This window comes from Carassius gibelio, chromosome A1 (assembly GCF_023724105.1).
Source record: "Carassius gibelio isolate Cgi1373 ecotype wild population from Czech Republic chromosome A1, carGib1.2-hapl.c, whole genome shotgun sequence".
In the NCBI taxonomy this organism is placed as follows: domain Eukaryota; kingdom Metazoa; phylum Chordata; class Actinopteri; order Cypriniformes; family Cyprinidae; genus Carassius; species Carassius gibelio.
Genome location: NC_068371.1, coordinates 26,824,773 through 26,839,075, shown reverse-complemented (window position 1 = coordinate 26,839,075; position 14,303 = coordinate 26,824,773). Strand labels below are relative to the sequence as shown.

Below are 14,303 nucleotides of genomic sequence, written 5' to 3'. Positions count from 1 at the left end.
ATTTAAAATTTTACTTGAAGTGTTAGGTTGAGTTATTTTAACGCATGCAAAGAAATGTTGCAACTAGCTAAAATTGAGCTGAAATGTTTTATTTTATTTTATTTTAGTTATTTATTTATATATTTATTTATTTTTCTTAGTAATGATTTTTAATGGTTTAAGTCTTAGTTCTAGTTAACTATTATAACCCTAGTTATAGAAAGGGAGGAGTTGTGAAAAAGAATGCAGCAACGGATTTAAGACCGACTAATGATGTTATGAGGAGACGTAGAAAACAAGAGTGGAAGGATTGCAGCGGTAAGACCTCTTCTCCAGAATGTAGTCATTTATTTTTTGCACATAGATAACTTTGGTTAACCTTGTATTATTTTAACAGTATTCAAAATAAATGAATAATGATAAAGGAAAAAATCTTTGAAATTCTATTTAATAAAAAAAAATTAATAATAATAAAAATACATGTAACCATCCACTGACAATGTTCTCTTCTTCACAGTGTAGCAGGAATGGAGTCTTTTAGCTTTTTGTTGATCATTCTCCTGTTTGGAAGTGCTAGCTTCTTAACAATGGAGAGAGGTGATGTTAAACTTTTATTTCAATTTATGAAACAAACACAAACAGACTTTTTAAACGCACCACTCTTTAAAACAAAACGTTTTTTTAATACAAATTATTGATTCCATGCAGAGCTTTTAACATCCATAGTTAGACTTTTTGATTGCACAACATGTTATGAAACAAAGTTATGATATGTTTGCTTGTTTTTTTCATACAAAGTGTGATATTTTAAGAATTGTTCACTGAAATGTGGAAGCTTTATTTTTAAGAATGCAGGATAAATTTGGGGTTTAATGTTGTCCTTTAGATGAAGCTGCTGGACATACAAATCTATCATCAGCCTGTGTTCTGCCTAGAGCATGTCCTGTGGCTGGCTATAATCACTGGTACAGCGTGGGGTCACGGTGTGTCAGATATTTCAGCACCCCTCTCAACTTCACTGAAGCTGAGGTAAGTAGTGTCAGAATGGGACAAAACAGGCATCCCAGATACTCAAAAGAACAAATTTATTCTTTCCACATTTTCTTTAGTATTGATATTATTGCTCTTCCTGCACAGTTTAGCTGCAGAAGTCAAGCCCATGGTGGACATCTGGTGTCAGTGCATAACTCAAAAGCTAATGCTGATGTGCTCTGCATTGTGGTCTACCATAACCCACACAACCTGATCACCTGGATCGGAGGCTTTGAGCTTTTTCGGGTAATTGAGACATTTCCTTTTTTTCTTATTTGTCAATAACCTTTTCGTTGAAATGTTTTATCTCTGTTTTACTCTCTCAGTCTGGTAAATTTATCTGGACTGATGGTTCCTTCTGGAACTATCAAATCTGGTCACCTGGGGAGCCCACCCGCATCTACCGCAGCAGTGATGTCTGTGTGGAAATGAACTGGAGTCGTAAGCATTTCCTTTGACCATTTTACCAATAATTCTATTTAAAGATTAGCTTTTTTTTTTTTGCTTGCTTGGTAGAAAATATCATATAGGATCTATAATGATTATTCATTCTCTGTTGGTTTGATCTTTTTCTGCTTTTTTAGATGTTGGCAAATGGAATGACTACCCATGTCACGTGAGAAGAAACTACATGTGTGCCTTCAAAGTGATGACAGCTTTAGATTCAGACTAAATATAGACTGAACTTTTATTTTTTCTTTAAATGAAACCTTCAACTTATAAACTTTGTTTAAAATTGTGAAAATATAATGTGTTTTCAAATTAAAAACTGCATTATAATAAAAAAAAGTAGTTTTTGTGTTGAACTGTTTTGGTAGTTTTTGACTGTAGTGGTAGAGATTGCCTTCAAATACTGCATTAATACATATTTGGGGAAAATAGGCTTTTATATATGTAACTGGTCTTTTATCGTCTTTGCGTTGTGTTGTCAATAAAGCTCTTTTTTAATAAATCTTCTCCCATTCATCAATTTATTCACTGAGAAAACATAGTAACAGAGTGAGTTGATATAGGCCTATTCCAGCATTTAAACCTTATAATAAATAAAGTTTCTGCAATCGTTTAACCTTTAGGTTACTGGTCATGTAATGATTACTTTGTTTGACATTGATGGGGCCACAAAATTGTGTTTTCTCCGACATGCTGGGACTGACAACTATATAAAAACTATAAAATACACCAAAAACGAAACATAATTACGAAATGCAACAATTTTATTTGCGCTGTAATCTAAATCTTCAGATTCCATTCGACTGCAAGGAACAGACCCAAATGTCTGTGCACTGTGCACAGATTTGTTGAAAAGATATTAATAAATGGTGAAGAACTGAGAATGATATGTGAGAGAGAAACAGGAAGAGTTGTGAAAATTAAAGTAGTACAGGGTAAAGGTGAAGTAAAAAAAAAAAAAAAAAAAAATTTGTGAAATTTTATTCTCGACAGCAGCGTCCAAATGTTTACACTAAAGTTTAAGTAATTACAAATAATTGCCTTCGGAGAGGTATTTTGGCCCTATTTACACTTTACGCAACTTGATGAACTGTATTTCCCAAACCACATTATCTAATAGATGTATACTACTCCCATGAGGACATTCATTTCTGTGGCTGTTAACACAATACAGTACTTCCTGACTGTACTACTGAAACATGCATTTTCTATGAAATTGCTTTGAAACAATAAATAATATAAAATGTGATATAAAAATGCATTTTTCAAAATAAGCAGCAAAGCAATTCATGTTGACAACTGTTGCTGGCAGCATCAAGTGGAGGTTGACCCAGAGGTCAAAACTGTGTCTTCAACCACAAACCTATTAGTTTCACTGTCTAGCGTGATGAAGTAGAAGACTTTTTAGATGCTTGTCATTTACCACATTGCATCTTTCTGACCAATGGACAGTCTGCAAAATCTATTTTAGCTTGTTTGCCAATCACAATACTGACAATACAAGAGAAAAGTCAAGTAAGTGTAGGAAATAAGTTGCAGATCTAATTTTGTTAGGTTTGAACCGTTACTTAAAGTCAAAAGTGCATTATGATTATAATGAGAAGAGCACAGCGGGAATTAAGGCCTTTAATATCATGATCAAATAACAACTAATCATGTTTGAATCCACTGGGACAATATGACTCTTCTCATTTGCTCCCTCATTTGTTTATTATTTGAAATTTGAACGCATAGGTTGATCTGTGTAAACTTTGACAGTTCACACAAAAATATATAATCTTTTCTTATTTACATTAAATATATTTATATTGAAATTCTTCAATCACTAGATGTGTGAAAGCATTTCCTGTGTGATGAAGAATAAAAACACTGTTCCACCGTAAAGACAGTAAGACTATATATATATTTGAGCATGTTGTTTTGTTGTTGTTGTTGTTTTAATCATCATAAGAAAATGATCAAATCAGGATCTATTAGCATTCTGTTCCTTATTGGGAGTGGAAACTTCTTTACAATGGAAAGAGGTGAAGTTTAATTCAAACTAAAATACATTTATACAACATTTTACCCATTACTTCAAGCCCATTCCTTATTGAGCCCCTGATAATAATTAACAGTAAACCTAGTGTTGTCGACAAAAAGCATGTGACCAGATAGTTTGTGCAAACGGATTATAAATGTGTTTTACTTACTGTTATGACCTGCTTTGAGTTCATATTGACAGTATTAGTAGATTAACAGGGATAAATTACAAGTTTAACTTTTAAACAGGCAAGACATACTGCCCACATATCATATTAGTAAAATTCTCAAATATGTGTTTCTGTCATGAGTTTGTTGCTGGCTGTACAAATGTCACTGCGCATTGTCCTCTGCCCAAACTGTGTAATGTGTATGGTAGTGTTCAGTGACTGTGCCAAATGTTTTTGTCAACGTAAAGTGGCCAAAACAATAAATCAATGAAATGTGTACTGATTAAATGTTGTTCCTTTTTCATTTCCAGTTCAGATGTATGACCACAGCCCCTGGTGCACACCTGGTGTCAGTGCACAGGAAAAAACAATGATTACTTGCTCTGCACAACCCTCTGCCTTGTGAAAAAATTCAACCAAAAAAACTTGTGCATCTGGCTCGGAGGCTTTGAATTTTTTAAGGTTAAAAAAGAGGCAGAAATGTGAAGGCATTTACAAATAGGGAGAGCAAAGAAAAGTTATTTCCTATTTTTCACTGAAATTCATGCACTATAGTTTCTCATTATCTTTCTTTTGTAATTTTCTCTTCTTTAAAATATCTTTGTCATTCTCTCAGTCTGTAAATGTTTTTGGTTTTAATGGATCCTTCTGGGATTTTCAAATTTTGGACATGTGGTGAGCCCTACCACATGTATAGACTGGCTCGGAGTAATGTGTTGAGATGAACAGGAATGGTAAGAACACACTAATGGGCTATTGAATAATCACATCCAATTTGAACTACATGTTATGCAGAATTATTTATTGCACTGATAGTGATGCTTTGAGGATTTTTAAACACTGAAGAAGGTAAAAGGATCTCTTCATTTCATTGTCGCTCACATTTTCAGAGATTGGCTGATGAAATGACGATTCTTGTTGTGTCACGAAAAACTACATATGTGCCTTCAAACAAAATGCCATCTTGAAACCAGGCTCTGAGAAGATGTAGTAGTTTTTATCTGTGTATCATACAACTTTCTGAATAAAATTATTTACTCTGCATAAAAAAAAAAATATATAATAAAGAATGTTTGCAATCAAAATCACCAAGTGATTATGACTAACTGCAATGACTATAAACATTAAGGAGACCAGATTTATGATATATATATATATATATATATATATATATATATATATATATATATATATATATATATATATATATATATATTTGAATACAATATTTAATTAGATAGAATTAGAATTCTCATAAGCACATTAAGTACAAAACTAAGTTCAGAGAGTGTGATAAAGAACTCAATAGAAGGAAAACACATTTTAATACATGTTGGTTATTTATAATTCATTACAATTCATAAGGGGAATCTAAAGACAGCAAAGGACACACACAATGTAATATTACATGATTTTTTTTTTTGCATAATAATAAGGATAGTAGGAAAAGAAACTGTGCTTTTACAGTTAATCAACTCACATAGTAAATTCTGATTGAACAATGGAATAGATTTTATGCAATACAGTCTTTCTCTGTTTGGGTTTCATAGATTAATGACCATGGTGTCATGGAGTAACTGGTCAGGAGTGATACTGATGTGATGGTGAATGCAGAGGAGGAGATGTGGAATGGGAGATGCTATGACGTGGTTGAGATGCGCTGACAGGATTCATTCAGGATTACAGGGGGAATATTGTAGAATATGGCACTCGACGTTTCTCTTTTTACTGGAAAAGAAAAAAAAGTTAAATAAATGTCAAAAATTTGCATATCTTCATTGCTCCCTCCTCAGTTTCTTCTCACCTTTTTTGTTCTTTTTGGGCGGTCGGTGGTGTCTCTTTTTGCTAAGACGAATTCGACTCTTGAGGGCAGAGTTGTCTAGCAATTCAAATGACTGAGAGAGAGAGTATTCTTTTAATCATTTATTCCACTTATTCATTAAGTTATAGTTAAAATAAAGCCTAAAGAATTAACATTCACTCACATATTAACATAATCTAGTTCATTTCACTACAGGAAGCAATGTACAAAAATGTTCCCCACCTTGACTGCTGAAAAGTCCAGTGGAGCATCTGATGACTTTCTTTTCATTAATGGAAAGTCATTTCTGGGAATAATATACATGTCCACAAAGTCATATATGTCTTCTGATTTGTTTGACTCACAGTCTATCCCAGCTATTTGTTTTATTGCATTACTTGTTAGCAGTGCCTTAGGTATAGCAAATATGTTTGCATCCTGTTCCACATGTTTTACATCCAAGTCACTCTTCGCTTTTGCTACTTTGTCCTCTTGAAGATCACTAGCACTGTCTTGGTTGTCCTTTTTGTCCTCTGACTGGTCCTGCTCTGGTGTCGGAAGAGGAACGTTGAGCTGAATGTCCTTTTCTGGTTGGAGAACATCATTTGTCATTGACTGATCACTAGTGTCTTTCTCAGTTGGACTTTCTTTGCTGGGCAGGTAACTGAGCCATTCGCTCCCAGACAATATTTCCTCCATTAAGTTGATCGGTTCAAGATCGAGTTTGAAGTCTTTTAAGGTAAATCTTCTGCTCGGAAAGACAATAAATATTCTATAAATATTAATCAATTGAACTCAAACACATAGGTTGGATGTTTTGTTTTTTAATGCTTTTAACCTGTGCAAACTAGTTATTTTCATCCATAAATGTAGCCTTTGCCAATTCAAACCTTTGTTGTTCCTTCAATATTTGAAACAGTGATTTTAATTAGCAATGGATTAACAGTGTTTCAGCCAAGATATCACCAGAGGCTACATATTTGCCCCGTTAATCTTTTGACAGATCACTGTCGTATACTTTAACAGCTTTTCCGTGTTTAGGAATCTTGTTTTATGTGGTCATGCAGCATTGAAGGGAAGGACTAACAGACGTCTGTTATAACGTGCATGTTTGAGTTTAATTTATTCCATCACTTCACATAAAAGGAATGTCACAGGACTAGAAATAAGATCTCCGAGTTATAAATAGGTTGGCTGGGTAATGCTACAATCAAGGAAGTGTTGTAGATTTTGTAAAACAACGTTTCAAATGGAGAAAGGTCAAAAGATAATGAGCATATGGCAGAAATAAGTGTCTGTATTATATATAATTAGGTTGTTTATCAGCTGAAATGCATAATTGTCCTATTAAAAGTAACTCTCTACATAAAAAAAAAAAAATTCTGAAACTATTCAAAATCATTTTAGTTAATTGAAATGGATATGAAAATAAAACAACGAGCAATGAAATAAAACTATATGTGAATGAAACTATTAAAGATTATTGTAGTTAATTGAAATTAATATGAAAATGTAACAAATAAAACAAAGTGTCCCACCTGTCTAAGGAAACATATTTCCCCTTCTTCGGTGGAAGTGGTGGTGGTGGTGTAATCTCTGGAGCCTCGGCTTCAATCTCCATGGAATTCAGCTGCTTGGTGATTTAAGTTTGAAAAGTTCAATAGTTAAAATAAAGCTGACAAAAAGAGTTAATTATAAGTTACAACATTCGTTAAAGTTCATTCATAGCGTAAGAGATCTGTCATAGAAGTATGAAGAAGTAAACATACATGTTGTCCTACTTGCTCCACACCGTCTTGGGTGCTCTTGCTGCCGGTGTGCTCACAATCATGTTTATCTCTAAGCTTTTCCATCAGTTTCTGAGTGAGATTCTTCATTTTGTTTTTCACTCCTTTCCTTTGCGTTTTGGTGAGTGGGTTTTCATGTTCTGTGTCCCCGGTGCTCATTCCTGTATCCTCCTGTCCCAAACTCGTAGCAGCTTTGTTGAAGCTTTTCATTGACATTGCATTTGCAATATCTTCATATTCCCATAGGTTTGAAATACTTGGAGCTGATAGGGGTCTCTCTTCCTTGGGCTTGTTTTTTACTGGATCTGAAGCGGACCTTGTTGTCTTGCTTGTAAGGTTCACAGCAGTTTGATGGGTTAGAACCCTGATTATGTCCATACTGACTAGATTTGAAGGACCACAACAAGCTTCATCTAGTGATTCATGCTTAAACCCCACCTGTGATGACTCTGGTTTATTTGAAGATACAGAGAGGTAAGATTTGTGTGCAAATGTTTCTTGAGATGGATTGTTAGGCAATAATGCAGCTCCAGCCACATGCTCTTCCTTGATAGTCTCTTGGTTCAAGTCTCTTTGGTCCTCCAAGTCTCTTTGGTCCTCCAAACACTCACTTTTACTTGGCTGCTGACTTAATTCTGAAGCTTGTGTTTCTTTGACCTCTTCAGAAACATCCTTTCCATATTCTGTTTCAGAACTTGTTTGCTCCTCATCACCATCAGATCTGACTGTACTATTTTTCCTGTCTTCTCCATTTGTTATATGTTCTTCAGACTCCAGAGGATGGTAAAACACACTTTTACACACTTTTTTGTCTGGGTGTGAGAAGGAATGTTTGCGTTTTAGACTAAGTTTTGTCAGCATAGACTGCAGTAGTGGAACATCATTCCGCAGACCATTCCTCACATCGCTCTGCATGAAAAGAGACATATTATGTTCTTATAAATTGAGTTCATGGCATTATTCCTCTTTTAGAATTAGCTATTTTAACTTACATTTAAAAACAAAGGTTTAAAAAATGTTTTCACAGTGAGACCAAAGTAGAACCATATTTGGTTCCCCAAAGAAACTTTCAGTGAACAGTTCTTAATATACCTTTGTGTGTGTGTGTGTGTGTGTGTGTGTGTGTGTGTGTGTGTGTGTGTGTAGATTAGATTTTTAATAATCTAAAGAACCTTTTTACACTATAAATAACTTTTGTACAATGGAAAGGTTCCATGAGTGTTAAAGGTTCTTCGTGGAATCACTGATGCCAATGTCATCCACTAGTACTAATACTTTGTACTTGTTTATTGTTTACAATACTAGTGACATACCATTTCCTCTTATATACCATATATCTTACAAATCTTATCATACATGACCTTTTTGTGGTCTTTAAACACTTAAAAGCCTTTTTTTGCAAAGGAATCTTATCTATTGTATCTAGCATCTATTTTTCATACCTTTGCTGTTTCTTCCTCCATAGCCTCTCATTTTCGTTCATCCTTTACAGGTCCTTTCCATTCATCTTTCAAGTCAAATACAGTGTTGCTTTGTCACTTTTCTTCGTATCAGTCAACAGCACTTGCAAAGCGGTTGTGTAACCTGTATAAAGCACCTTGTTTCTGTGCCTACCTCTCTCAGTCACTGCCTTTTCTGTTGTTTATCTTCCTTGTATAGTCTAGCATTTCCGTAATGGCAAAACCTGTTTTCTAAATCTTATCTCACAATGCACTTTCTTTCCCCATGTAGCCTATTAACTAAGTCCTTAAATTAACATTAAATAACTGCAATAAAATGTTTATTTAAAGTATTTTGCATTAAAGTATTGAAATTTCAAATTGTCCAGCAGAATGCAACACAGAGAGGGAGGGAAACTGACAAATATTAAGTCAATAATACCTGCCTACAGTTTACATGGAGAATAAGATGTGAATGTGTTTTAATTTCAGGGCTGGAACAGGGGTTTGTGGGGCCCTGATGCAGGTTATACCCATGGGCCCTGTTTGAAATCATGTAAATAGCACAAATACAGAAATAAAACAAACATACAAATTAAATAATGTTAACGTTTTTTCAAGTTAGGTATAGAAACAGAATAATCAAATGTAAAATATCATTGCATAATCTTCACTGTGTAAATTTAGTATAGAATCATTCTTATTAAAACTACAAAGTAATTCAGTTAAGAACAGCAAATGTTTTTCTCTCTTTTATTTTCTTGGATTAACAATAAGGACTCTGATAACAGGTAGTAGCTAACTTAGTCAATGCAGTGACAAGGACTGGCCAGCTAGAAGTAGCACAATGGTCAGACAAACTTGACAAACAGGAACGTCTCAAGAATTCCTTCTGGGAATCCATTTCATCTTTGGACTAGATTCTTGATCGCAAATTATTTCACTTCTTCATGACCCCTGTATATACATAAACACATATCTCAGCACACTTTCACAGATATGTGCTCATATATACATCCACTCCAGCAAAAAAACAAAACAAAAAACATTTATGTACTTACAGTTGTTTATATATAGCAGAGAACAGTTCAACATATGTTGTATGACCTCATTAACTTTAAAATCATATTTTTGGCAGTCCGGTCAAAGTATAGCTGGAAGATATTATAGCATTGCATTGTGAGATACATGCAGTGTGCTTTTCTGCATACTGCATATTTTGGCAAATGTATATTCCAGGGTTGTCAAACTTCCTGGAGGCCCACAGGCCCTGCAGAGTTTGATTCCATCACACACACCATGTAGTTTCCAGTAAGCCTGAAGGACTTGATTGTAGTAGGACTTGATGTGGTGTTCCAGTAAGTCTGAAGAATCAGGTGCGTTTAATAAGGGTTGACGCTGAACAATACAGGGCTGTGGCTTTACAAGAATATGCGTTTTGAAACGCTGGGCTATCCCATATAATATCTGCACACTGTACACATACTACAAAACTAGTATGTGCAGAATGGTTGAATGCTAAACCAATTAAAGGCTATAGTGGTCGTCACGTGATCTAGATTACGGAATCCAACCTCAGTACATTCTAGACAATATTCCACGTGTTATGCTATGCAGTTGTCGTTTTGATTTGGATTGTATCTCTTTTATTTGAAAATGAACCGGTCGGCGGTCGTCCACGTTCTTATACCCTCCCTTGCTTTGCATTGCGCTTGCAAACACTCACATTTTTGACAAAGTTTTAGTGGATGTCGCTTATGATCACTATGCGGAAAAGAAAGTCGAGAGCTGTCCTGCCTTCTTGGCCATGCCTTTTAACTGTCTGATAAACTTGGGATACATATTATTAGGTATGTACTGGATCTTGCAACCGATGTCAGACAATAAATACACCCGTGCAGCCGCCTACACCAGACGTGTTCGCGCTATAGCAGTCGGGTAAGGACCGGTGCAGTGGCTCCGCTTGGCCACCTCGCGGCGCGCGCCCTCTGGTTTGGACCAGTGGTTCACTTTACCTCCTTAGAGGACATTTCTGGTCCAAAGTTTGCGACATTCTGCAGTTTCATTACAGTTTTTGATTTCTCACCATCCTTAATGAAAATGCACACAAACACTCTTCATAAATACTAGGCCTTCTCATAATGTCGTACTCAAATTTAATATATTTAATGTGTACTGTGAACGCAATACAACTGAATAATAAGACAGTGATCATTATCTTATTTTGTCTAAATGGATGCTGTTCTTTGTCCACTTTCATCTTGATTAACCCTTTAATGTATTGTAATGTAATATCTAATGTTCAGAACATTGTTATAAATAACTTGGTAATAGATTTTTCAGGAAAACTGTAAAATATGTCAAATACTTGGACTTCATCTCATAGTATGCAGTATTATATTTAAAAAAAATACTTTGTGTGGTTGTGTATATACAGTACAAACTCACATTTTGAGGTATTTTAATGTGTGTGTGTGTGTATTTATATTTGTGGCATTTTAGTGATTGAGTGATTTACTATCCCAGTGGGGACTGACTCATGGGGACTCATGTCACTTTGGGGACCCAAATTGAGGTTCCCACTGGGAAATAGGCTTATAGAACACCTATGAAAAGTCCACACAAGGATAGTAAACCAGATGTGTGTGTACAAATTCTCTGTTTGATGCAGTTTAATGTGTGTGTGTAGTTCATGATGTCATGTCCTGAGCGTCATTCTCAGGTTTTCAAGTTGATGACAAATAAAAAATGGACAGCCTGTTATATATGCCTTAACTTGATGAATTAAAATCAAACTTTGAGCAAAAACATATATATATAGCTGCGTGTCTGCCTTTATCTACACTGCAATATTTGTATCTCAGCACACATCTAGTCCTGAGACAGTGTCAATTCTTCCCATTAAAATCCTGAGGAGATGCATTACAAACAACAACAAAAAAAACACAACAAATCTTTTTATTCATCTTTATTTTAAATCTTCATATTTCAAGCCTTGTAATGCCAGTCAGCACTGGATCAGGTAAAACTGATCTCCCTTTGTTCCGAAACAGTATGAGTACTGCTTTTCTGAAGTCTTTATTAGTGCAGTAGATAAAGGGGTTTAAAACACAGTCCAGATATGCCATTACTGATGACAGTGATCGCAGCCATTCAGGGGATGGGGATAGATCCAGCCTTCCAAGGAGAACCAACTAACAAGACAAGAACAAACAAATTGTTAACATGGAAAAACACATTAAAAAGAAGCCTCTTAGAGAGTGACTCCCCAAAAAACAGACAAAACAGAAAACGATTTCACACTAACAGACATTTCTCACCTCAGATGCAGCAAATGGAGCATAGCAGAACAGATACAAGATCACCAGCAGTGGCGTGATAGAAGACAGGTCACCCTGGCTATGAACAGATAAAGTGTGGACATTTAAACTATCACAGGAAAGTAGAGAAATCTTTGATTCTTTTCTAAACCCGCTGAACTTCTTTGATAGCCTGAGGGTGATTACATTTTCAGCAAATTTTCATTTTATGAGTACTTAAGTTCATAGGTATATATCTTTAAAACTCCATATGAATACTTTAAATATTCTGTGTTCACCCTTTCCAACTTTACAAACCTGGAAACATCTTTTCCAAAGCCTACACGAGTCAGGATGGAGCAGGAGAGTATGAGTAGAAATGGGACGAAGATGGAGATGGAGAAGGCACAGAGGATGTAGACCATCATGTCAGAGTAACTGCTTTCCCAGAACACTGCACACAGCATTTCTGCTGGATCATACCTGAAAATAGGAGGCAGAATACAGTAGATGCATATATATTCGGAGCACCTCTGAGCACCTTCACTCCGCCTCACCTTATCCAGTCAAAGGCTACTGGCACTGCTCCAAATATAGCTCCAGTGCACCATGACGCCACACATGCCACGGCCATGAGAACAGACAGTCTTTTACCTTTAGATGGAATTCCCAGAAATCTCTGTACGCAGAGAACAGCTGAGGACACAGAAGAAAAGAACGGTATTATTGTAACATAACACTTTTTTTAAAGTTTAGTTCTCAGAATATCTTTGTTGTATAAATCATATATTTTGTTGTCTAAATTAATAATGAAAGAAGGACAAATCCCAAACATTTTCATCCCTTGTTAGAAATATTAATTAAAACATAAACCTTTGTGCAGACAGCTGCATTGCTCTCTCGCTCTCTCAATAAATATTACATTTCAATTAAGCTATGGTAGTGTGCAGGGTTTTTCTTCTGTGCTCACAATACAGTCCAATGCACCCATTCAGATGTACAAAGTGGTGTTTATTTATTGTTCCTTAATAGTGCTAATTACAGTGAAAGCAACATTCATGACGATATCTTATAGAGGTAAATTGTTTAGTGACAAAGCCATACCTATGCTTCCAATGGAAGAGGTGATGAAGGTGAACTTGAGCAAGCTCACCACCTCACACCACGGTGAAATCTGACCTTCACTCAGCACAGCTAAGAGGGAGCCACAGATGATGAGGAAGGAGCAGAAGAAATCTGAGAGCGTGAGACTGAAAAGTGGCAGCCAGTAAAGGCACTGAAAGTGGTCTTTACACTGTGAGAAAGCAAAAAAATAATAATATAAAATAAATACATGAGGTAGGAATTATTACATTTTAAAATCTCTCTCTCTCTCTCTCTCTCTCTCTCTCTCTCTCTCTCTCTCTCTCTCTCTCTCTATATATATATATATATATATATATATATATATATAAAACAACAACTTATTTTATAAAATAACATAATATTCTTACCACTACTTTGACTACCAAAACCAATCCATTTCCCAAAACACCCAGTACCATCTCAGTGGTGAGAATGGGAGCCAGCACAGACTTCTCAATTTTGGACCAGTAATTCTCCTGTGATTCCGTTATATTATCTGAGGCGTTCACTGAAACGAGTAAACGTTTTATTAAGACAAATTCACTTTACAATTTCACAGCTTCTGGGTATCAGGAATCAATTTAGCATTGAAATTCAAAAATTATACATATACATCAACCTCCGTCCTGTCACTTGGGCAGGTCGATATGAAACATCACTTCAGCAGCACAGATTTATCTTTCACAAAACATTACTGAGAATTTGTTTAATGGTGATAGACTTACTTTGTCACTGAAGCAGAGACCTACGGATAAACCCAACAATTACAAAAAAGAAATCAAGCTTCACACTCGGTTGTTTTGTGGATGTGACACAGAGAGCTCTGAATACTGTGATTACGTGCGGACACAGGCTACGTCACAGCTTTCTGCAATTAAACTTATCCTGCTTCATTAAGCTTTAACCATCTAACACTTATTCAGCTTTCTTCACAGTGACAGCACCACTGGTTGTGTAAGCACCTGTAGAACCCCTCAGGTAGTGAAATAAACTTGTTATATTAAAACGATTTTGTTTAAGTGAAGGATAGGCTTATTATAAGAATAAAGAATAAAATAAAAAGCTAGAATTATTTATAACATTATATTATTATTTAAGTATATCTTGTTTCAGAAAAAAAAAGATGTTTGGTGAATTATAATTGGGAATCTACCTGCCTCCAGTTCTTTTTATTTATTTTCAGATGTCTGGACTCACTA

General features: G+C 35.3%; 3 protein-coding genes across 5 annotated transcripts; 1 reads left to right on the top strand and 2 right to left on the bottom strand.

The window, feature by feature from the left end:
* Positions 1–230: 230 nt before the first annotated feature.
* Positions 231–1,921, top strand: LOC127944736 (galactose-specific lectin nattectin). 2 transcript variants are annotated; one of them, XM_052541062.1, is made up of 6 exons: positions 231–297; positions 497–576; positions 866–1,008; positions 1,117–1,257; positions 1,338–1,452; positions 1,596–1,921. In XM_052541062.1, exons 2-6 carry the CDS (start codon positions 507–509, stop codon positions 1,682–1,684), a joined length of 558 nt encoding a protein of 185 aa, XP_052397022.1. In that variant the 5' UTR covers positions 231–297; positions 497–506; the 3' UTR covers positions 1,685–1,921. The 2 variants fall into 2 exon arrangements, with proteins under 2 accessions (XP_052397022.1, XP_052396937.1); XM_052540977.1 differs by having other exon boundaries at positions 256–297; positions 502–576.
* Positions 1,922–4,923: 3,002 nt separating this feature from the next.
* On the bottom strand, positions 4,924–8,273 carry LOC127944637 (uncharacterized). 2 transcript variants are annotated; one of them, XM_052540764.1, is made up of 5 exons: positions 7,224–8,273; positions 6,993–7,087; positions 5,698–6,202; positions 5,458–5,548; positions 4,924–5,381 (listed from the first exon to the last, which is right to left on the bottom strand). In XM_052540764.1, exons 1-5 carry the CDS (start codon positions 8,166–8,168, stop codon positions 5,293–5,295), a joined length of 1,725 nt encoding a protein of 574 aa, XP_052396724.1. In that variant the 5' UTR covers positions 8,169–8,273; the 3' UTR covers positions 4,924–5,292. The 2 variants fall into 2 exon arrangements, with proteins under 2 accessions (XP_052396724.1, XP_052396817.1); XM_052540857.1 differs by having other exon boundaries at positions 6,993–7,084.
* A 3,388-nt stretch (positions 8,274–11,661) lies between these two features.
* LOC127944573 (C-C chemokine receptor type 8-like) lies at positions 11,662–14,288 on the bottom strand. The gene is made up of 7 exons (XM_052540641.1): positions 13,830–14,288; positions 13,473–13,612; positions 13,084–13,273; positions 12,537–12,675; positions 12,298–12,462; positions 12,001–12,079; positions 11,662–11,874 (listed from the first exon to the last, which is right to left on the bottom strand). Coding segments are annotated over exons 1-7 (927 nt in total). The 5' UTR covers positions 13,831–14,288.
* Between the last annotated feature and the right edge of the window lie 15 nt (positions 14,289–14,303).